Genomic DNA, 25,550 nt, shown 5'->3' with positions numbered 1-25,550 from the left:
GCACCAACTTAGAGAGGTAGGCAGAAACACAGGGCAAAAGGAATATATAAACAAAACAATGGAGTTCCCTTCATGGGGCAGAGGAAGCAAATCCAACTAGTATCCATGAGGATATGTGTTTGATCCCTGGCCTTGCTCAGTGGGTTGGGGATCTGGTGTTGCCATGAGCTGTGGTGTAGGTTGCAGACGCGGCTCAGATCCTGTGTTGCTGTGGCTGTGGTGTAGGCTGGTGGCTACCCCTCCAGCTTCCTAGCCTAAGAACCTCCAATATCTCGGGTGTGGCTCTAAAAATCAACAAACAAACAGAACAACCAGAAAGCAAATGATATGATTGAAGTGTTAAGTCCTTACATATCAATAATCACTCTAGGAGTTCCCATTGTGGCGCAGTGGTTAACGAATCCGACTAGGAACCATGAGGTTGTGGGTTCGGTCCCTGCCCTTGCTCAGTGGGTTAAGGATCTGGTGTTGCTGTGAGCTGTGGTGTAGGTTGCAGACGTGGCTCGGATCCCGTGTTGCTGTGGCTCTGGTGTAGGCCAGTGGCTACAGCTCTGATTCGACCCCTAGCCTGGGAACCTCCATATGCTGCAGGAGCGGCCCAAAGAAATAGCAAAAAAAAAAAAGACAAAAAATAATAATAATCACTCTAAATGTAAATGGATTGAATTCATCAATACCAAGGTAAAGGATGCCTGAATGAATTTTTTTAAAAAAATGACCCAAAATATGCTACCTATAGGAAACTCATTTTGGCTCTAAAGACAAACATAAGCTCAAAGTCAAGGGATGGGAAAAGGTTCTTAAGGCAAATGGAAACCAAAAGAAAGTGGGGGTAGCCATACTTATATCAGATAAAATAGGCTTCAAGCTAAAAACAGTAACAAGAGACAAAGGAGGTCATTATATTATGATAAATAGGGCCAATACACCAAGAAGATATAATGATCATAAATATATTTGCCCCCAATATCAGGGCACTTAAATATTTTAAGCAAATACAGTTGACCCTTTAACAATAGATTTGAACTATACAGACTCACTTATATGTGTATTTTTTTTCAATAAATACATACTACAGTACATGATGTGTAGTTGGTTGAACCCATGGTTGCATAGCCATGTATATAAAGTCCTGACTATAAAGCTATATGTGGACCTTCAACTGCATAGACATTTGGGGCCTCTAACCCCTCTGTTGCTCAAGGGCCAACTATACTAACATATATGAAGGGATAAATACACTATACAATAATAGGTAGGGGACTCCAATACCACACTGTAGGCAATGGACAAATTATCCAGACATAAAATTAACAAAGAGGGTGTAGGTTGTGCAGGTTGGGGCTGTGGGTGGTGTTACATGCTGCAGGCAGGGGGCAGAGCCTGAGCCAGAGCAGACAGGCAGTGGATGCACTCTGACCTAGGAGTCTGTGCATTTTCCCATGATTCACCCCTGAGGAACCTAGAAAGATAGCACAATGAAGTGATACTTGGGCTGCAGTGGTGACCTCACCACCCCCAACTGCAGCCCCTCACAAAGGAAGTATTTTTACAGGGTGGATTAGAACAATCCAGAATACTTGTGAGTGAGTAACATGGTACCAGACCTTCACCAAGACTTTAACATGATGGAGAAAAAAAAGAGAATGTCCATGATTCTGCAGTCTTGCTTTCTGCGAAGAACTGGAATCAATAATACAAGAACAATTTAAAAAGAAGAATCACACACACCTATTGCCAGTACAGCAGATAGCAGATTTTATGACCACAAATGTACTGGATGTCTACCCAGCAGCTAAGGATGGGATGGCTGCCTTAAACATGAGTCTTGGTATAGTGACTCTTTACCAAGAGGGTCTGACTCTATTGCCTATGACAAAGGGGAGATATTATTGCAGTGTAAACTGGCAGCATTTTATAGCCTAGCAGATCACTTTGGATAGTCTCAGCTTATCTACAATCAAATCACAACCAGAGTGAGCTCCAAGTAGCAATGCTTCCTCATCGTACCTTTTGGACTTCTCTACAATAAAGTGACTATGTCCAGTTTGGTTAAAATCATTCTATAAGTTGATGTGGTAGAGTGTGGAAGTACTACTCTATGAGTAAATCAAGCTGGTTTCACCTTACACTTTGCTATTTACACTGCTCAGTTGAAGATGAAGTGTGTTGTGCATATTCATACACCATCAGGGACTGGGTGAATGTGCTGCCTGGTGGAGACATAAATTTTAAAGCTGTATAGTGAGCAGCACTTCACATTTCCTTCAAATTGCCCTCTCTTTTTGTAATAAGTCAATAAACCTCATTTTGTTGAATTAAAAAAAAATTGCAAAGAAACACTGGAATTGAAGCGTACTTTAAATCAAATGGACTAAATAGACGTCTACAGAACATTTCATTCAATAGCAAGAGAATACACAATTTCTCAAATACACATGGAACATTCTCCAGGATCATATGATAGGACACAAGATCAATCTTAGCAAATTGAAGACTTTGAAATCATACCAACTATCTCTTCTGACCACAATGGTATGAAATTTAAAATCTAAAGCATGAGGAGAGCTATAAAATCAACAAATATGTTGAAACTAAACAATGCATTTCTGAACAACCAGTAGGTCAAAGAACTCAAAAAGGAAATAAAAAATTATCTCAAATAAAAAATGGAAATACAACATTATCAAAACTTAAGAATTCAGCAAAAGAAGTTCCAAGAAGAAAGCTTATAACAATAAATGCACACATTAAGAAATTATAAAGATCTCAAATGATCTATCACCAAAAGGCAAAGTTAGGAGTGGAAATAAATGAAATGGAGACCAGAAAAACAGTAGAAAAAAAAATCAATGAAACCAAGAGCTGGGTTTTGAAAAGATGAACATAATTGACAAAACTTTAGCTAGACTAAGAAAAAAGAGAAGACTCACAATTAGAAATGAAAAATAAGACATTACAACTGATACTAGTGGTTAAAGATCCAGCATTGTCACTGCTGTGGAACAGGCTGGATCCCTGCCCCAGGAATTTCTTCATGCTGCAGGCAAGCCACATGCACTCCCCCCAAAAAAACCTGATACTACAAAAATATACACAGGATAAGAGACTATGAACAATGCTGTGCCAACAAATTAGATAACCTAGAAGAAATGCATAAATTTCTAGAAACACAACCTACCATCCAAGGCTGTTGGATGAAATGTTCTGTAGAAAATCCAAAAAGACAAAAAATGAGCAAAGAGGTTGAATTAGAAACCAAAGGCCTCCCAACACAGAAAACCCCATGACAAGACAGCTTCACTGGTGAATTCTACCAAACATTTAAAGAATTAATACAAGTCCTCTCAGATACTTACAAAAAATTAAAGAGGAAGGTACACTTCCAAACTCATTCTGTGAGGCCAAGTTAACCTGATATCAAAGTCATATAAGGAAACTACAAGAAAAGACAACTCTGAAACAATATCCCTGATAATTCTCAAAATATTAGTAAACCAAAATATGCTCAAAATATTAGTAAACCAAATTGAAGAACACATTAAAATAATTGTATACCATAACCAAGTGGGGTTTACCCCTGGGATGCAAAAAATATAATGTATCACATTAATAATATATAAAATCATATGATTATCTCAATATATACAGGAAAAGCATTTGTAAAAATTCAACATCCTTTCATGATAAAAACCCTTGACAGATTGAGTATAGAACAAACATACTTCAATGTAACAAAGGCTACATGCACCAAACTCAACATTAACATTATACAAAATGGAGAAAATAGAAAGCTTCTCCTCAGAAAAAGATCAGGAACAATACAAGGATGCCCACTCTCACTACTCTTATTTTATATAGTACTGGAAGTCCTAGCTAGAATAATTAAGTAAGAGAAAGAACTAAAAGGCATAAAAATTAGAAAGGAAGAAGTAAAATTGTCACTATTTGCAAATAATGGGATTTTTATATATGAAAATCCCAAAGACTCAACCAAAAAACCCTTGGGACTAATCAACAAATTCAGTAAAATTGTGAGATATAAAATCAACACACAAAAATCAGTTGCATTTCTATACACTAACAATGAAATATCTGAAAAAGATATTAAACTTCCCCATTAACAATAGCATCAAAAACAATAAAATACCTAGGAATAAATTTAGCCAAGGAAGTAAAAAATATGTGATGAAAACTATAAGACTTTGTTGAAAGAAACTAAAGAAGACATAATGGAAAAACTCTTGTGTTCAAAGATTGAAAGAACACTGTTAAAATGTCCAAACTCATCTATGGAATCAACACAACAGTCTCTGAGTTCCCATCATGGCTCAGCAGAAACAAATCCAACTAGTATCCATGAGGATGCGGGTTCCATCCCTGGCCTCACTCAGTGTGTTAAGGATCCGGCGTTGCCATGAGCTGTGGTGTTGGTCACAGAGGTGGCTCAAGTCTGGCATTAGTATGGCTGTGGTGCAGGCCAGCAGCTGTAGTTCCAGTTCATCCCCTAGCCTGGGAACTTCCACATGCTGTGGGAGCAGCCCTAAAAAGCAAAAAACAAACAAACAAAAAATCTATCAAAATACCAATTTCACAGTAATAGGAAAAACAATCAAAACTTTTATGAAACCACAAAAGTCTCCAAGCCAAAGTAATCCTAGGGAGAAAGAATAAATCCAAAGGTATCATACTTACTAATTTTAAGCGATACTACAAAGCTAGAGTAATGTAAAAACAGTATGGTACTGGCATAAAATTGGATATAGAGACCATTAGACCACAATACAGAGATCAGAATTAAGCCCTCTGCAAATGTGGTCAACTACTTGCTGACAAGAGAACCTAGACTACTCACTAAGGAAAAGATACTCTCTTCAACAAATGGTGTTGAAAAAACTGGATAAACACATGCAGAAAAATGAAACTGGACCCATATCTTACACCACTCACAAAAATAAACATAAGACCTGATACTATACACACAAAAAGCCTTAAAATCAAGACAAAATGTAAGTTTTATGATGGTAAACAGAGTGTGGGAGCTACAGAGTGAACAATGGTTAATTACAATTATAGAAAACTCCAGAAGAGGGCACATTTGAGCTTGCCCCTGAAGGAAGAACAGAATTTCACCAGAGTATGAACAGAAATACTAAGTACACGACATGACCTAGAAGTGTAGTGTGGCCAGGTAGAGGATTATTTGGAAAATCTGTCTGGGTCATGGGACATGTTTGGATGTGAGATTTGGAAGATCCTTGAATGGCACAGCAAAAAGTTTGAGATTTAGTTTACAGGTAATGGAATCTACTGAAGTTGTTTTTTTGTTTTGTTTTGTTTTTCCTTTTACGGCCCACCTGAGGCATGTGAAAGTTCCCCCGCTAGGGGCTGAATTGGAGCTGTAGCTGCTGGCCACAGCAACACCAACACTGGATCCAAGTTGCATCTGTGACCTGTGCCACAGCTTGAGGCAATGCTGGATACTTAATCCACTGAGTGAGGCTAGGGATCAAACCTACATCCTCACAGACTAGTGAGGTTCTTAACTCACTGAGCCACAATGGGAACTCCATAATGAGACATTTTGAGTAGGAAGGTGATGAATGATGGGCTGAAACCAATACTGACAGTGTGCAATGAGGAAATGATGAGCTTTAACCAATACTGACAGTAGTGTAATGGGGAAGTGGTTCAAAGTCTGAGGCAGAGTAGTCAGTCAGAAAATTGGAGTCCAATTTGGGCACTGTGGAGAGGAGGGAGAGATGAGAGACATTTTTTGAGGAGTAATTAATTGTTGGGATTGGAGGCTAATAGTTCTCAAGGCTGAGCTAGCTAACACCTGGTTGTTATGTAAGACAGTTCTGAGGGGAGGTGGGGAAGAGAGACAGAAGCAGATTAAAGGATGAGATTGGGAGATTGGTTTGGAAAGTGCTGCTTCTACAGCATAATAGCAGACAAGTTGGAAATGCTCTGAGAAGAGTCAGGGTTAGAGAGAGAGAATTGGGAATCCTCATCAGAGAGATAATAATGAAGTTATGAGAGCAGATGGACTCACCCAAGCAATGGTGGAAGTCAGGGGGGAAAAAATGGAACCAAGGGAGAAACTGAGGGGAATGCCCATGGTGGTTGAAGAGCTACTCAGCATAGGCACTGAGTATGAATGTGACCAAAGATAGGGGACACCTAGAGGTGGCAGTGTCACAGAGATGAGGTAAATGCACTCTTCAGAACTCTAGAATCACATCACCCATGTTAGAATTGCTTCTTACTGATGTGTCTTGGGCAAGTTACTTGAATTCTTTGTGCCTCAGTTTCCTCACCTGTAAAATAAGGATAATACTAATATCTACATAATAGGGTTTTTGTGAAATATGAGTTAAAATAGGTGAAGTAATTAAAATAGGGCTTATTTTATAGAAAGTGGTATATGTGTTAGTCACTGTTTTGTAGTTACTTTCTAAAATAAGGTTTAAAAAGTAAAAACAGTAGAAAATATTCATTCAGTCAAGTGCTTTTTTGGAGTTTGTGATGCCCAGTAAACTGCATTTTTGAAAAATTTTAATTAATGCCACCTGGTTGTTTTGCATCAAGGACTGCCTTTTTTTAAGCTTTTTATTTTGCAAAGTTAGAGACATAGTACAGAATTCCTATATACGCTTCACCTTGTTTCCCCAAATGTTAATATCATACATATGTATTGAAGCAGAAAATTAACATTACTACCATACTATTAACTCATAATCTTATTTGAATATTGCTTGTTTTTCCACTCTTTTTCTTCTTGTCCATGATCCATGAAGCATCTAACACTGCATTTAGATATTGTGTCTCCTTTGTTTCCGCCCATCTTTCTTTCTCATGATCTTGACACATTTTAAGACTACTGTTCTATAGAAAAAAAATCAATGAAAATAAAAACTGGTTCTTTGAAAACAAACAAAATTGATAAACATTTAGCCAGGTCATCAAGAAAAAAAAGAGGGAGAGGTCTCAAATCAATGAAATTAGAAATGAAAAATGAGATTACAACTGACACCACAGAAATACAAGGAGGCAACTGTATGCCAATAAAGTAAACAACATAGAAGACATGGACAAATTCTTAGAAGGTACAACCTTCCAAGACTGAAGCAGGAAGAAATAGAAAATATGACTATACCCATTACAAGTTCTGAAATTGAAACTGTGATTTAAAAATGTCCCCAAAAGTCCAGGACTAGATGGCTTCAAAGGCAAATTCTATCAAACATTTAGAGAAGAATCAACACCTATCCTTCTGAAACTCTTCCAAAAAAAAAAAAAATGCAGAGGAAGGAATACTCACAAGCTCATTCGTTGAGGCCACCATCACCCTGGTTCCAAAACCAGACAAAAACAGCCAAAAAAAAAAAAGAAAATTACAGGCCCATATCATTAGTGAACATAGATGCAAAAATCCTTAACAAAATATCAGCAAACTGAATCCAACAATACATTAAAAGGATCATATCCTACAACCAAGAAGGATTTATCCCAGGGATGCAAGGATTTTTCAATATCTGCAAATCAATCAATGATTTATACCACACCAATAAACTGAAGAATAAAAACATATGATTGGAGTTCCTGTTATGGTGCAGTGGAAGTGAATCCGACTAGGAACCACGAGGTTGCAGGTTTAGTCCATGGCTTCACTCAGTGGGTTAAGGATCCAGTGTTGCCATGAGTTGTGGTGTAGGCTTCAGATGCAGCTCAGATCTGGTGTTGCTGTGGCTCTGGTGTAGGCTGGCAGCAACAGCTCCAATTAGACTAGCCTGGAAACCTCAATATGCCTTGTGTGTGGCCCTAAAAAGCAAAAAAAACAAAAAACAAAAAACAAACAAACAAAAAAACACATATATATATATATGTACGTATGTATATATCTCATATATCACATATGATATCTATAGAAGCTGAAAAAGCTTTTTACAGAATTCAACCCTCATTTATGACAAAAACTCTTCAGAAAGTAGGAATAGAGGGAACCTACCTCAGCATGATAAAGGCTATATATGCCAAACCCACAATTAACATCATTCTTTCTTTCTTTCCCTTTTTTTTTTTGGTCTTTTGGTCTTTTTAGGGCTGCACCCACAGCATATGGAAGTTCCCAGGCTAAGGGTCCAGTTGGAGCTGTAGCCACTATCCTATGCCAGAGCCACAGCAACATGAGATCCAAGCCACTCTGTGGCCTACACCACAGATCACGGCAACACCAGACCCTTAACCCACTGAGCAAGGCCAGAGATCGAACTCATGTCTTCATGGGTGCTAGTCGGGTTCACTAACCACTGAGCCATGACGGGAACTCCAAGTTAACATCATTCTTGATGGTGAAGAGCTGAAAACATTTCTGCTAGGATCAGGAACAAGACAAGGATGTTGACTCTCACCACTTTTATTCAATGTAGTTTCAGAAGTCCTAGATATGGCAGTCAGAGAAGAAAAAGAAATAACAAGAATCCAAATTGGGAAATAAGTAAAACTGTGCCTGTTTGCAGTTAATGATATTATACATAGAAAATCCTAAAGATGCTACCAAAAAACTGCTTGAGTTCATCAAAGAACTCAGTGAAGTTGCAAGATACAAAATCAACTGAACAGACCAATCAATAGAAATGAAATTGAATATGTCATAAAAACACTCTCTACAAATAAAAGTCCAGGACTAGATGGCTTCACAGTTGAATTCTACCAAACATACAAAGAGGAAATGATACCCATCCTCCTTAAACTTTTTCAAAAGGTTGAAGAAGAAGGAACACTCCCAAAGACATTCTATGATGCCACCATCACCCTAATTCCAAAACCAGACAAAAATACCACCAAAAACATAAACTATCGGCCAATATCTCTGATGAATATAGATGCAAAAATTCTCAATGAAATTTTAGCCAACCGAATCCAACAACATATAAAAAAAAAAAAAATCATACCCCACGACCAAGTGGGATTCATCCCAGGTTCACAAGGATGGTTCAACATATGCATATCAATCAATGTCATAACCACATTAACAAAAGAGTCAAAAACCACATGATCATCTCAATAGATGCAGAGAAGGCATTTGACAAAGTACAACATCCATTCATGATCAAAACTCCCACCAAAGTGGGTATAGAGGGAACATACCTTAACATAATAAAAGCCATTTATGGCAAACCCACAGCAAATGTAATGCTCATTGGAGAAAATCTGAAAGCCTTCCCACTAAAATCTGGAACAAAACAAGGATGCCTACTCTCACCACTGTTATTCAACCTAGTATTGGAAGTCCTAGCCACAGCAATCAGACAAACAAAAGAAATAAAAGGCATCCAAATAGGAAGAGAAGAGGTAAAACTGTCACTGTATTCAGATGACATGATACTACATATAGAAAACCCTAAGGACTCAATCCAAAAACTGCTTGAACTGATCAACACATTCAGCAAAGTAGCAGAATATAAGACTAATATTCAGAAATCAGTCGCATTTCTGTATACTAACAATGAAATATTAGAAAAGGAATAAAAAAATAACTTTTATAATTGCACCCCAAAAAAATCAAATACCTGGGAATACACCTGACCAATGAGGTAAAGGACTTATATGCCAAGAGCTATATAACATTAATCAAGGAAATTAAAGAAGATGTAAAGAAATGGAAAGATATTCCATGCTCCTCGGTTGGAAAAGTTATTATTGTAAAAATGGCCATACTACCCAAATCAGTCTACAGATTCAATGCAATCCCTATCAAATTACCCATGACATTTTTCACAGAACTAAAACAAACAATCCAAAAATTCATATGGAACCACAAAAGACCTAGAATTTCCAAAGCAATCCTGAGGAACAAAAACCAAGCAGGAGGCATAACTCTCCCAGACTTCAGGCAATATTACAAAGCCAGAGTCATCAAGACTGTGTGGTACCAGTACCAAAACATACATACAGACCAATGGAACAGAATAGAGAACCCAGAAATAAACCCAGACACCTATGGTCAATTAATCTTTGACAAAGGAGGCAAGAACATAAAATGAGAAAAAGAAAATCTATTCAGCAAGTATTTCTGGGAAACCTGGACGGCTACATGCAAAGCAATGAGTCTAGAACACACCCTCACACCATGCACAAAAATAAACTCAAAATGGCTGAAAGACTTAAATATAAGACAAGACACCATCAAATTCCTGGAAGAGAACATAGGCAAAACATTCTCTGACATCAACCCTACAAATGTTTTCTCAGGTCAGTCTCCCATAGCAACAGAAATAAAAGCAAAAATAAACCATTGGGACCTCATCAAACTGATAAGCTTTTGCACAGCAAAGGAAACCAAAAAGAAAACAAAAATACAACTTACACAATGGGAGAAAATAGTTTCAGATGATGCAGGTGACAAGGCTTAATCTCTAAAATATACAAACAACTTATACAACAGCAAAAAAGCCAACAACCCAATTGAAAAATGGGCAAAAGACCTGAATAGACATTTCTCCAAGAAGATATACAGATGGCCAACAAGCACATGAAAAAATGCTCAACATCCCTGATTATTAGAGAAATGCAAATGAAAACTACCATGAGATACCACCTCACACCCGTCAGAATGGCCATCATCAATAAGTCCACAAATAGCAAATGCTGGAGGGAATGTGGAGAAAAGGGAACCCTCCTGCACTGTTGGTGGGAATGTTAAGCTGGAACTATAAAGAATAGTATGGAGGTACCTTAGAAATCTATACATAGAACTACCATATGACCCAGCAAATCCCACTCTTGGGCATATATCTGGACAAAACTTTCATTGAAAAAGACACATGCATGTGCATGTTCGTTGTAGCACTATTCACAATAGCCAAGACATGGAAACAACCCAAATGTCCATTGACAGACAACTGGATTAAGAAGATGTGGTATTATATACACAATGGAATACTACTCAGCCATAAAAAAGAACAAAATAATGCCATTTGCAGCAACATGGATGGAACTAGAGGCTCTAATACTGAGTGAAGTAAGAAAGAGAAAGACAAATACCAGACAAATACCATATGATATCACTTATATCTGGAATCTAATATACAGCACAAATGAACATTTCCACAGAAAAAAAAAATCATGGACTTGGTTAATAGACTTGTGGTTGCCAAGGGGGAGGGGGAGGGAGTGGGATGGATTGGGAGCTTGGGATTAATAGATGCAGACTATTGCCTTTGGAAGGGATTAGCAAAGATCTCCTGCTGTGTATCACTGGGAACTATGTCTAGTCACTTATAATAGAGCATGATAATGTGAGAAAAACGAATGTATACATGTATGTGTAACTGGGTCAACCATGCTGTACAGCAGAAAAAAAAAGGTAAAAACTCAAATTTTTTTTAAAAAGTCTACAAACAATACATGCTGGAGAGGGTGTTGAGAAACAGGAATCCTCCTACAATGTTGGTGGAGTGTAAGCTGGTCCATCCACTATGGAGAACAATATGGAAGTTCCTTTAAATCTACAAATAGAAATACCACATGATCCAGCAATCCCACTCCTGGGCATATATCCTGAGAAAACTAATTTGAAAAGATACATGCACTCCAGTGTTCATAGCAGTACTATTTATAGCCAAGACATGGAAGGAACCTAAATGTCCATCAACAGATTAATGGATAAAAAAGATGTGGTACATAAATACAATGCACTATTACTCAGACATAAAGAAGAATGATATAATGCCATTTGCAGCAACGTGTATGAACCTAGAAATTGTTATATTAAATGAAGTCAGAGAAAGACAAATATCATATGAGATCACTAATACATGGAACCTAATAAAAATGATACAAAATAACTTACAAAACAAAAAAACAGACTCAGATTTCAAAACCAAACTTATGGTTACCAAAGGATAAATATGGAGTCAGGGGGAGGAATAAATTAGGAGGTTGGGACTGACATATACACGCAACTACATATAAAACAGGTAACAAGGACCTACTGTATAGCAAAGGGAATTCTACTCTATTATGTAATTAACTATTGCATATGGGAATAGGTTATTACATAATATGGGAAAAGAATCTGAAGAGGAATGGATAAATGTGTATGTATAACTAATTTACTAATTTACTGTGGAATAGGCCACAGACACAGCTTGGAGCTGGTGTTGCTATGGCTGTGGTGTAGGCCAGCAGCTACAGCTCAGATTCAACCCCTAACCTAGGAACTTCCATGTGCCCCACTTGCAGTCCTAAAGGGGAAAAAAAAAAAAAAAAAAGAGCTGGTCTGTGGTTTTGTGGAAGGTCTGTCCATTTGGGATCATCTAATGTTTTCTTATGATTAGGTTAAGGTTATGCACTTTTGGCAAGAATTCCACAAACAGGATGTTGTGTCCTCAGTTCATCATCTCAGAGGCATAATGTCAGTATGCCTTATTGTTGATGATATTAACTTGGATCCCTTGGTTAAGGTGATATCTATCAGGTTTCCCTGTTGTAAACGCACTATTTTTCCTTTGAAAATACTACCATGTAGGGAGATACTTTGACAATATACAAATCTTATTTTTCAATATAATTCCTCCCATTCATTTTAGCATTTCTGATGGTTTTTTTTCTTTTTATGGCCACATATGTGGCATATGGAAGTTCCTGTGCCAGGGGTTGAATCAAAGCTTCATCTGAGGCCTACACCACAGCCATGGCAACACTGGATTTGAGAAGCATCTGTGACCCATGCCACAGCACATGGCAGTGCCAGAGATTGAACCTGCATCCTCACAAAGGCAACATCAGGTCCTTAACCCACTGTACCACAACAGAAACTCCTCTTTGATGATTCTTGCCTGCAACTATTACTACTGTCATGTTTGACTATTTTTAGTCATTCCTTCTACTTTTATTAATTAAAATTCTATCATAAGAAAGAGCTGTCCCCATTTATATTGGTATTTATTTATACTAGTATTTCTATCAGTATGGACTTGGATATTAAGTCTTTGGGTTGTAATTCAATACTATCATTATTTATTTTATTGTACAAATTGTTGCAGCTTTGGCCATTGGAAACTCCTTCAAGTTCGTCCTGTGTCCTATTGATGTGTCCCTATCATTTCTCAAGCACTTCTTAGTTTTCTGGCATCACAAGATATTCCAGGCTAATCTCATTTTTTCTCTGCCATATCTCAAGGAGCCCTGGTTCCTTTTATTAGAGAATGGTATTTAGAAAATAAGACCTGGACTCTAGGTATGATCACTGTTCGAGGATGCCACTGCATCCAGGTTAAGAGAATACCTCTTTTTCAAGTGTTCTGGCCAACTTTCTAGAAGAGATGTACCCTCTGCTTTGGGGAAAAAAATAGAGGTTAAAAACATCACAGGTTCAGATTATTATCCTTTTGAAAATAGTAATGGACAACCAATACTCTTTTTCATTTTTCCTTTTTCCTTCCCTAGTTCTTCAGTTTGGATTCACAACTATCTTTGTGGCAGCTTTCCCCCTAGCACCACTTCTGGCCTTACTAAATAACATAATTGAAATTCGACTTGACGCTTACAAATTTGTCACACAGTGGAGGCGACCTTTAGCTTCAAGGGCCAAAGACATAGGTAAGTTGGATTTGGGGGTATTTTTAAAAGATATTATCCATGTGGTGGATAAAATAAAAACACCCACCACCAACTATAGGTTTTTTACATATGGTTTCCATGTAAGATAAGTCAACTAACTCTTGCAAAAGAATAATTATGTTAGCTTTAAATAGTATTAGATAAGAAATAAAGCTACTTATTTTGAAATTTATAACTTCCAGAGAATGCTTGAGAATTTGTACTTTAAAATGTTCTCAATGTAGTTGTTTCTGTCCTAAGACTTTGGAATCTAAAATTTTGATTTATCATCACTTTTTTTCTTTTTAAAGTGGATCTTCCATTTGCTTAACTTTGTTTTGCTCTTCCCTAAATGTTTGCCTGAGTCACAGGAAGCATGACCCAGTTTTTCTAAAGGCAGAGATGGTCTTTTGTTTTTGCCTAGAGATGCTGGGTTGAATCAGGGGCAGCCTCTCAGGAGCTGGCTGAGATCAGAGACTATCTTTTCTTCATTTCTGCATCTGGTCCTTAGGAGAGAGCAGCCAATGCACAGCCACCATATGTGGAAGAGAATTCAGTGTGCATGTGCTTAGCTCACAGTGGTCTTTTAACCTCCCTATGAAACGAACACACATTCAATGAGCACCTACTCTGGGGTCAGTGCATCAGGAACTTGGCCCATAAAGATGAACGTGAGGGACTTTATAAGTACTTTGAAGGAGCTCCCAGTCCAGTGGCAACTGGATATTATGTATGCCAGTCTTCTCAGGTGATGTTTGGTGCCTTATCATCCACCAGGATTCTCTGCTTATGTCTGAACCTGATTGAGTTTTTAAGTCATGAGTATTTGCACTTCCACACAAACTCCTTCCATGCCAATGTGTTCGCAATTATAAATTCTTACTCCCCATTGCAGGTATCAGTATTTGAGATGATGGAAGGACCCATGGAAAGGATTGTTGAAAATTAGTTACCCCAGTTGTCTTCACACTTATTACCTCTGTTGTGTCTGGAATTAATTCAACCCTTCTCTTTGAATAGGCATTTGGTATGGAATTCTTGAAGGCATTGGAATTCTCTCTGTTATTACCAACGCATTTGTCATCGCGATCACATCTGACTTTATCCCTCGCTTGGTGTATGCTTACAAGTATGGACCTTGTGCGGGCCAAGGAGAAGCTGGGCAAAAGTAAGTTTCATGATGACCATAAAGCCATCATGAACTCTCCATTTCCTAGCCATTGTGTGCTGTTGAACACTTTGCCATGGAGTTCATGGGCCACAAGCCCAAGACAAGAAGGCCTGTGGTGAGGGAGATGGAATTATGATGTAATAACTCTTTCAGGCAAAGAAGGGGTGGAGGGCTCATACAAGTTATACAAATTTTAGATGAACTCCAATGTGAGAACAGCCCTCCATCATTTTCCCCACTCCTGCACACCGTGAATTCAGAAATGTGTGGTCTGCTAAAGTGTGCAGCAAAAAAAAAGCAGTAGATGATGTATTGTTTATGAGTTTATCAGAGGACAGTTACAATCTGATTCCCCTTGTACCATTATATGGGGATTCTGCAAATTTTATACGGGAAATGCACACCCATGTGTCCCATACCCACAAGGTACTCATACATATATATGGAATAAGTAATGAGTGATTCTTTCCTGGCTATTGACTTGACCTCTATTACCACAGTCAAACTGGGTGAGAGCTCCCGGAGAGCTCAGGTCTATGGCATCACCTCAATGATTCCAAAAGCCAGGGCTCTGTGTTTCTGATCAGATTAAAACCTAGGCACAGTTATAACATGTCCCCTGGATTTCATTTCGATATGCTTGGAAAAAAGATAAGTTCTAACAATATTTTAATGGAGGGGACCTGTTTGGCTTATGTCAAAATAATCTAATTTTAACTGTGGGATTTAAATACCTGGTAGGTCAGAGTGGAATGTATGTTGGGAATCAGAGTCTTTTCAGTGCCCAGAAATCATGTCACTTGGGCTACTGCATCTTCATACAAGCAGCCCTGACCTCCTAGTAGTCTAAGCCAAACTAATTCATCCTTTTTAGCCACTGTAGTTCAGTTAGTCCCCAAAGAGTACAGTGCCACCAAATCAAGTAGCTGAATTTGTGGACACCTGGCCTAGGTCCAGTTTTGTTATCAATGCTACAGAAATGCTCAAAGGCATGGATGACTGAATGAGGTCAACCTCACAATCCAGCTTCTTGAGGAAGTTTCTGTAAAATTCTTTACTTCACTAACCATGTGGCCATTAAATACTGGTTATTTAGCAACTTGAAGTGAACACACCATCCCATTTTAAGAGATTTAAATACTTATGTTGTACTATGCATGCATTTCTTTCTAACGGTAACTGTTGTCAACATTCTCTGCTGGACTTAACCTCAAAAGCTTACCTTTGGCCCACTTTCACGTATGTTTTGCATTTGATTCTCAAAACAATGTGGGAGCAGGACACTACTTTCACTTTCAAGAGCAGAAAGAGACTGCGAAGTTAAATCCAGAATCACAAGGCAGAGTAACTGATGGAGCGCACATAAAGGTGAAGCCTGGACCATACCACACTCCCCATCCTGAACTTCACAGCCTTTGGGGACACGGCCACTGAGTGATATTCCAATGCATCTAACAGTCCACTCCCTGGGCTTTAAATCCTGATGGTTATTTCCTTCCCCCCACCTCTATTTTAAGTGTGGTGAAACCTGCCTTGTTCTGGAGGCAACCAAAAAAATAAATGTGGGAACATGTACATGCAGTTGAATACAATCTTTAGAATTTTGACAGCCTAGAAGACTTGAGACAATGTTCCTGGTGATTAGAATTTATCTAAATTGCCTCAATTCATTTTTATTGGGCTCTCCAGGCTTTTTTTTTTTTTAAAACAGCCTTTCTCTTAAGAGCCTTTTGCCCCCTTCAGTATTTATAGATCTCCTTTTTATCTTCTAATCCATGGGTCATTTTTCTTGTTTTCATATAGTTACATTTGGGTATGTTTCCTCATGAATCTTATTTTCTGCCCCACCAGCTACTCTATTATCTATTTGAAGGTTTTTTCTTTTTCTCATTTAGAAATACTTCGGAGATGACTGAACTCAGGAGCAGCATTGTCCAATTTCAGATGTCCTAGGTTTCTGGAGTAGCATGCACAGTCATAGTCAAATCCCACTTATTAAGGTTTAATCCGGCTGTGGAAATGCCCTATTTCAATGTAAATGGATCCTAAATCAAAAGTACTCCTACGAAACCAATTACCTCTCTCCAAAACTCCAGGCTTCCTCCATGTCTCCTTACCTTTCAAGTGTCCCTGGCTCTTCCATGAATGAGGGCTTCACTCCAATTTCCAAGGACCCTCAGTTCACATGCCCCCTGTCCTTATGCTTCTGTTCCTGGCTGTGCCTTCCAACCACAGGCTCTCTGCTCTCACAGATGCTCAGTCAACACGTCTTCAGCAGCACAGTGGGGAAGGCAGTCTCATTTTCCAGCCAAATCTGCACATGGAAGGAATACTGTAGTTTGAGGCATTGGTCTCCACACAGTGGGTGCCCCAAGATTTTTTTTTTTAAATGTTTTCATCTTCCCTCTTAAGACATTGTCTTTCCAGCCGCTCATGATCAGACTGTTCATTGTTTGCAAAATGAAGCTACTTCCTTTATCAGGGTATCTTCCCAGGAGCCCTTCAGAAAGGCCTTTGGGGAATTAAAATCACTTCTGGGCAGACATCAGGAGACAGAAATTGTGAAGTAAAGTTGAAGATGTATAGTATAAAATAGTTCTGTCATTCAGAGTTAAAATTTCAATCAGCAAACTAATTTTTTTCTCCAGAAAGCACAAATTACCAGTTTGATCCCTCACCCTCAAAGAATACAATAGTTTACTTTGTTATCAGAGACACATGGATTAGAGTGTGGGAACATTCTCTAATGATAAAGGCAGGTCTTAGAATTACTGTGAGGTATATACCTGATACAGTAATATAAATCAAGGTGGTTTTCCTATAGAAATAGTGATAACATAATGAGTTCGAGCCTTGGTCAAGGACACGGTGCTCACATTTTCACAAAATGAGCTACAGATACCTCAATGAACTGTAAATGATGTCTTTATCTAAGCCATAAATCAAACAGATCAATACTATAACCAACTGCAAAGGTGTATTTCAAAAGATAAAACTTACAGTTCAATGGTCTAATCTTCCTTTTTCATAACATCTGACATTTTCAGTTAGAGGTCCACTTTCTTCTGTTCTTTTCTCACTAATTTGTTATCTATAAATTTATAATTTAATTCACAAATAAATTAGTCATTTATTAACTACGAAGCACGTATGACTTTCAGTGCATACTCCTAACCTTATTTGCCCCTCCCTTTTTTGCCCTTTCAGCTCTACCCCCTTGCTCTTTGAGTCACAATGCCTGAAACCTCAAAAGCAAATTTAGTAGCAGAATTCAAAGACACTCTGCAGTGAGTTTGATCTGGAATCTCCAAACTCAAAAGTCAACTTCTAGTTCTGTTCTCTCCTTTGTAATTGATAATCACTAGTTCATCCTTTTCCCCCATAGTAACGAATAGAAAGAAATAAGTAATGAATGTTTTTAAAACCAGATTTCTCACATTTTCACAAATGAAATCGTCTTCTCATGAGTTACTTGGGAAAGGTTTGCATTCTAATTCAAACAATGCCACCCTTTCATGAGACATCTGCTGAATCTCCTGTCCTAGAAATGGCTTCAGAGACCATCTCCAAGCCTCTTAAGAAAACTGACCTCAAGAGTTGCTTTGTGGTACAGCAGGTTAAGGATCCAGCTTGTCACTGCAGCGGTTCAATTCCTGACTCAGGAACTTCCACATGCCACATGTGTGGCCAAAAAAGAAAAAAGAAAACTGATTTCATTATTTTACATTCTAAGGAGACCCTTCCTTTGATGCTTTTTTCTCCACTCCTCTCACTTCTCCTTGATCATCAGAGTAGCCTCGTCCTTCTCTCAGTTGGAGCGGGCAGTGTGTCACAGTGAGGGTACATAGACCTCCTGCCAGCAAACTGAGTAGCAGACCTGGGATCTGCTGTTGCCTGTGGCCTTCCTGCTGTAACAGTAGGTTGCCAAGTTGACACGGGGATGCCATTGGCTGAACTTTATACAATGAAGTGTGGGAAACCTCATTTCCCTGAATTGATGATGGTCTCAACTGTCTGATGTTGACAAGCTAAGACTCTACCACGACCACAGTGAAAAGAATTAGAGAAATGTCCCAACAGCTCAGTGTGAGCACCCCCTCTTCTTCCCTGAGTTTGGACAGGATTTAGAAAGAAGACTCACACAGCTGACAACTCTGTGTACATGAACTAGTTCCACGTATAAGGTTTTGCACCCAGGAGAAGTACACACCCACCAAAGGCACATTTTCAGCTTGATTTATGACTGACATTATATGCATATGCTTAATAAATAGTTCAACAATGTATCCTCTTTATTTTGAGGGTAAGGTGTTCAGGCTGTAAGACAGGTATTTCATTTGAATTTAGGTTCTCAGTTGAGTTTTTGTTTTATTTTTACTTTCTTTTCAGGTCCATACCCATATGGAAGTTCCCAGGCTAGGGGTCACATCAGAGCTGCAGCTGCCAGCCTACACCACAACCACAGCCACACCAGATCCGACCTGCATCTGTGACCTACACCACAGTTCACAGCAATGCCGGATCCTTAACCCACTGAGTGAGGCCAGGGATTGAACCTGCATCCTCATGGATACTAGTCAGGTTCACTACTGCTGAGCCGTGATGGGAACTCCTATTTTTTGTTGTTGTTATTGTTTTTTTTTAATAGAGCAGCCATTAGACAGTCTTAGTCTCAGTAAAGCTCAGGGCTGCTTTGTGAGAGAAGAGTGTAGGAGAGGTTGTGATTATTCCATTGCAGCGTGGGGCCTGTTTTTTGCCAATTTCCAGAGCACCTTTCCCTTCCCACAGCTCAGCTCCAGAGAAGACTCTGCTCTATTCAGTATTTCACAAAACTGGCTTACTCCCTGTGACAGCTAATCATCATCAAGGCACTGATTTGTTTTCATGTCGTGTTCTAGGTAGTCAATAGGTAAGAGAGAAATCATTTTGAATGAGGAGTGATGGGGGGGGGCTGCTGCCAGTGAAAGTAGGGCATGTTACACACACACTGAGCATGTTTCACTCATGAGTGACTTAACAAAGGGGTCCTTCTGCTTAGGCCATTTCTTTTAAGGCCACAATGAAACCAGTGGCTTTTCTTGAGCAAGAACAAGACCATACAGAACCCATGGGTCCTCAGAATGATGTTTTTATCATCATCCAGGCTTGGTGTTCAGCAGCTTAGGATAATCACCCCAGACATGTTAATGAAGAGTCTGAAGACCATGATTTGTTCATTCAATTTGATAATTATTTATTGACCTCCTGCTAGGTGCATGAAAAAAAGTGAGTAGTATCCACTCACATTTATTAAGATCTTGCTATATGCTAAGCATAATACCACTTTCTTTACATATGTCATTTCATTTCATCCCCCTAAGGAACCTATGAGGGCAAACTTTTTTTTTTCCTTAAAGGAGATACATAGTTTGCCAAGATTACATGGCTAGGAAGCAGCAGAGATGCAATTTGACCCTAAAGCCCAAGTTTTTGTATTGTAATATACTGACCCTCAGCACAGAGAGCCATGTGTTCCAAGAGGCTTATAATTGCTGGGAGGTCCAGCCAACAATTTACTCCTGGTCCATTCTCAAGGCCTTGATAGCATCTCTGGTACTTTATAGTTTTCCTCCAATCAATTCAAATGAATTCAGTATTTACCAGATTTCTACACTGCATGAAGCTGTCCTAGGTCCTCTCATACAAATATATCTATGGCACATCTTCTGATCACACACACACAAAATCTACCGTCCAGAAAAGACATACACGTATGCAACCAACTGTAGTATAAGATATATGGCAATTTTGAAGTAAGTATAGTGGCACCATGGAGAGAAGGGCATGAGTCTTCTGACAGAGGGGATTAGGACTTCACCGAAGAGGTGGAGTCTCAGTTGGCCATTGAAAGATGGGCACTATTTTCTAGTTGTAAGAAATAAATAAGGAATCCCAACAGAAAAGATAACATGAGCGGAGGCATGGAAGCATATGATACATGCAGGGAACATAATCAAGCATGACAGAAACATGTGATGTGAGTTGGGAAGGGAGGTCATATTCACACCAGTCATATTCAAGGCATCATGAGCAAGTACAGATATTCATTAATGAATGAATGTGGTTATGCATATGTGTATCATCAATGAAAGATGTGGTGACTTACCTCACTTATGTTGATCATGTAATGCTGTCTTTCACCTATTTCACTGAAGCATTGATTGCAGTAGTGGTGTTCTTGTATGGCTATTCTGCACACAAAAAAGACTAGACCAAAAGAAATGATTTGTTTCTCATTTAACATACCCAAGTGTTTTTTCAGCGTATTCCAACTTGAGTGCCTGGGTCAAGGCAGGGCCACCTAAAGGCACCTACCACTACAAAACTTCTCGGAAGTAGAGCCTTAGTGAACTGGATGCAGAAGTAATCAGAGTTCTAATTATAAAGTCTGATTTTTTTCTATTTTAGATGCATGGTTGGCTATGTGAATGCCAGCTTGTCTGTGTTCCGGATTTCTGACTTTGAGAACCGATCTGAGCCTGAGTCTGATGGCAGTGAGTTCTCGGGGACTCCACTCAAGTACTGTAGGTGAGAATGGCACTCAGCCTCAGCTGAGCTGGCTCTGCCATGCAGAAGTGACATTCAGACAGAGGCCCTTTTCAACCAAGTGTGTTTAAATCAGTTGTTCTCAACCTTGATTATGCATTAAAATCCCCTGGAAGATTTTATAAATCTCCTCTTTACCAGACTGAGACCCAGACCAATTAAAACAGAACCTCTGGGGTGAAACCCAGACTTTCAGATTCAGAAAGCCCATATAAGAAAATCCCAAAAAGACCCACACCAAGACATAATAATTGTGTCAAAGTTAAGGCAAGGAGAGGAAACTCAAAGCAACAAGAGAAAAACAACTTGTTGCACACAGGCACATCTCATTTTTATATGCTTCCCAGATATTACATTTTTTAAAAAAAAATGAAGGTTTCTGGCAACCTTGCGTCAAGCAAGTGTGTCAGCGCCATTTTTCCAGTACCATTTGCTCTCTTCATGGCTCTGTCACATTTTGCTAAATCTCACCATATTTCACATTTTTTCATTATTAATATATTTATCATGGTGACTTGTGATCAGTGATCTTTGATGTTACTATTGAAGTTGTTTGGGGGTGCCAGGAACCATGCACATGTAAAACAGTGAACCTAACTGATAAATGGTGTATGTGTTCTATTCTGACTGCTCCACTGACTAGCTGTTCCTCCCTCTCTCCTCCTCTCCTTGGGCCTCCCTATTCCCTGAGACATGACAATATTGAAATTAATGTTATTGATCATAACCCTACAGTGGCCACTAAGTGTTCAAGAGAAAGGAAGAGTCACACATCTCTCACTTTAAATCAAAAGCTAGAGATGACTAAGCTTAGTGAGAAAGACATTGAAAGCAGAGATAAGCCAAATGGTAGGCCTCTTGTGCCAAACAATTCCCCAAGTTATAAATGAAAAGTTCTTGAAGGAAGTTAAAAATGCTACTCCAGTGAACACCCAAATGATAACAAAGTACAACAGCCTTATTGCTCACCTGAAGGAAGTTTTAGTGGTTTTTAGACAAGAACAAACTACAATATTCCCTTAAGCTAAAGCCTAATCCAGAGCAAGGCCCTCACTCTCTTAATTCTGTGAAAGCCAAGAAAGATAAGGAAGCTGCAGAAGTATGAAGCTAGCAGAGATTGGTTCATGAGGTTTAAGGAAAGAAGCCATCTCCATAACATGCAAATGCTGACATAGAAGCTGCAGCAATTTATTCAGGAGATCTAGCTCAAACAGTTTATGAAGGTGACTACACTAAACAATAGATTTTCAATGTAGATGAAACATCCTTCTATTGGAAGAAGAGGCCATCTGGGACTTTCATAGCTAGAGAGGAGAAGTCAATGCCTAGCTTCAAAGCCTCAAAGGACAGGCTGACTCTTTTGTTAGGGGATAATGCAGCTAGTGACTTGAAGCCAATGCTCAATTATCATTCTGAAAATCCTAAGAATTATGCTAAGTCTACTCTGCCTATATTCTATAAATGGAATAATAAGGTTTGAATCTCATCATATTCTACTTACAACATGGTTTACTGAATATTTTAAGCACACTGCTGAGACCTACTGCTCAGAAAAAAAAGATTCCTTTCAAAATATGATTGCTCAGTGACAATGCACGTGGACACTCTGAGTTCTCTGCTGGAGATTAGGAGATTAAGGTTGTTTTCCTACCTGCTAACCCAACAACCACTCTGTAGCCCATTCAAGGAGTCATTTCAAATTTCAAGTCTAATGATTTAAGAAATACATTTCATAAGGCTATAAGCTGCCATAGACAGTGAGTCCTCTGATGGAGCTGAGCAGAATAAATCTAAAATATTCTGGAAAAGTATTCACCATTCTAGCTGCCATTAAGAACATTAGTGATTCATGAGAAGAGGTGAAAAATAACATTAACAGCAGTTTGGAAGAAGTCGATTCAATCTTCATGGATGACTGAGGGGTTCAAGCCTTCAGTGAAGGAAGTAAATGCAGATGTGGTGGACATAGCAAGAGAACTAGCTTAGAACTATAAGGTGAAGATGTGACTAAATCACTGCAATCTCACGATAAAAATTAATGAGCATAGAGTTACTTCTTATGGGATAAGCAAAGAAAGTGGCTCCTTGAGATAGAATCTACTTCTGGTGAAGATGTATTATGTTGACATGGTGACAAATGATTACATAAACTTAGTTGAAAAAGCAGCAACAGGATTTGAGAGAATTGACTGTTATTTTGAAAGAGGTTCAACTATGGATAAGTTACTAAACAGCATTGCCTGCTCCAGAGAAATCATTCATGAAAGGAAGACTCAATGGAACAAACCTCATTTTTTTTTTCATTTTAAAAAATTGCCACAGCCACTCCAACTTTCAGCAACCCCCACCCCGATCAATTTAGCAGCCATCAACATCAAGGCAAGACCCTCCACCAGCAGAAAGATTACAACTCACCAAAGGCTCAGATGATGATTAGCATTTTTAGTAATAATGCTATTGCACACCTAATAGACTACAGAATACTGTAAATATGACTTTCATATACACTGGGAAATCAAAAAAAAATCATGTGACTTCACTTTGTTGCAATATTCGCTTCACTTCAGTAGTCTGAAACCAAACCTACAACATCTCTAAGGTTTGCCCCTCAAGGTAACCCCCATAAGACTATCAACAGATTTTCAGAAGAAACTTTGTGGGAAAGAATGGAATGGCCCCAAACATTTAAAGGTCTGAAAGAAAAAACACTGCCAAGCAAAAATACTCAGCAAAGTTGTTCTTCAGAGTTGAGGAGAGAGAGTTTTCCAAACAAGTGAAAGCAAAGAGTTCATCATCATGACAAGAAATGTTAAAAGGACTTCTTTAAACTGAAACTAAAGATTGTTATTTAGTAACAAGAAAACTTATGAAATGATAAATATCCCCAGTAAATATATTAAAAGATAATAGAATAATCACTTATAAAGCTAGCATGAAGGTTATGAAAGTTAATAAAAATAATTATAACTACAATAATTAGTGAAAGGATATAAAAAATTAAAAAGATGTAAATTGTGACATCAGAAACAAAACTTGGTAGGGGAGAGCTTTAGAATTCTAAAATGTAGAGCTTTAGAATGCAATCAAACATAACTTGTTATCAACTTAAAATACTGTGAAAAGTACAAGTTGCTATATGTGAACCTCATGCTAACAACAAAGCAAAAACCTGTAATAGATATACAAAAGGTAATAGAATCTAATGATAAAACTGAAGAAAGTCATCAAAACCCAAGAGGAAGAAAGTAGGAGAAGGGGAAAGTGACACAGAAAAACTGTAAAAGAGCCAGAAAACAATGAACAAAGTAGAAATAGGTCCATACCTGTCAATAACTACTTTCACTGTTAGTGAACTAAATTCTCCAATTGAAAGTCGTAGAGTGCCTGAATGAATAATTTTTTTTAAAAGACCTATCTCTATGCTGCCTACAAAACACTCACTCAGATGTAAGAACACACACAGCCTGAACAGGAATGGATGGAAAAAAAATATTCCATGAAAATGGAAATGTAATGAAAGATGGAGTGTCCATACATATATCAGACAAAATAGACTTAAAAACAAGTAACAGATAAAGAAGATCATTACATAATGATAAAGGGATCAATCCAGCAAGAGAATGTATTTCTCAAAACACTCAATATAGAAGTACCTAAATATATAAAACAAATATTGACCTAAAGAAAGAAATAGACATTAGTACAATAATACTAGGAGACTTTTAGACCACACTTGATCTCCAAGACCAAAAAAAAAAAAAAATCAATAAACAGTGATCTTAAAGGACATGTTAGACAGAAGGACTTAACAGAGAAATACAAAACATTCCATCAAAAAGTGATAGGATATACATCTTCTAAAGACCATATTATGTCACAATACAAATCTTAATACATTTAAGCTTAAAATCATATTGAGCATCTTTTCTGACCATTAGTTCTATGAAGTGAAAATCAATTACAGGAAGAAAACTAGAAAACTCACAGATGTATGGAAATTAAACAGCATGCTACTGAACAACCAATAAGTCAAAGAAGAAATCAAAAGAGAAATCAAAAAACATCTTCAGACATTTGAAAATGAAAATACAACATACCAGGAGTTCCCATTGTGGATCAGGGGTTAAAGAACCAGACTAGTATCCATGAGGACGCAGGTTCAATCCCTGGCCCTGCTCAGTGGGTT

The 25,550-nt window shown here is 38.3% G+C and overlaps 2 protein-coding genes across 9 annotated transcripts in view; one reads left to right on the top strand and one right to left on the bottom strand.

Annotated features, from left to right (window-relative positions):
• ANO4 (anoctamin 4) overlaps nt 1-25,550 on the top strand; it is a 437,454-nt gene that overhangs the window by 394,319 nt on the left and 17,585 nt on the right. For all 8 annotated transcript variants that reach the window (XM_021092699.1, XM_021092697.1, XM_021092698.1 and 5 more), the window contains 3 exons: nt 13,456-13,608; nt 14,629-14,776; nt 21,227-21,346. In XM_021092699.1, coding sequence (XP_020948358.1) covers nt 13,456-13,608; nt 14,629-14,776; nt 21,227-21,346 — 421 coding nt within the window. The remainder of the gene's footprint in view (nt 1-13,455; nt 13,609-14,628; nt 14,777-21,226; nt 21,347-25,550) is intronic.
• The window catches only part of SLC5A8 (solute carrier family 5 member 8), a 115,364-nt gene continuing 96,476 nt past the window's right edge, over nt 6,663-25,550 (bottom strand). Inside the window, exons 16-18 of the mRNA XM_021091084.1 lie at nt 16,897-17,093; nt 7,325-7,352; nt 6,663-6,888 (exon numbers count right to left, since the gene is read on the bottom strand). The gene's annotated coding sequence lies outside the window, so the exon portion shown is untranslated. The remainder of the gene's footprint in view (nt 6,889-7,324; nt 7,353-16,896; nt 17,094-25,550) is intronic.

The sequence above is a fragment of the Sus scrofa genome, chromosome 5 (genome assembly GCF_000003025.6).
Source record: "Sus scrofa isolate TJ Tabasco breed Duroc chromosome 5, Sscrofa11.1, whole genome shotgun sequence".
NCBI classification, from domain to species: domain Eukaryota; kingdom Metazoa; phylum Chordata; class Mammalia; order Artiodactyla; family Suidae; genus Sus; species Sus scrofa.
The sequence above is the reverse complement of the archived record's forward strand: the minus strand, read 5'-3'. Positions and strand labels throughout refer to the sequence as shown.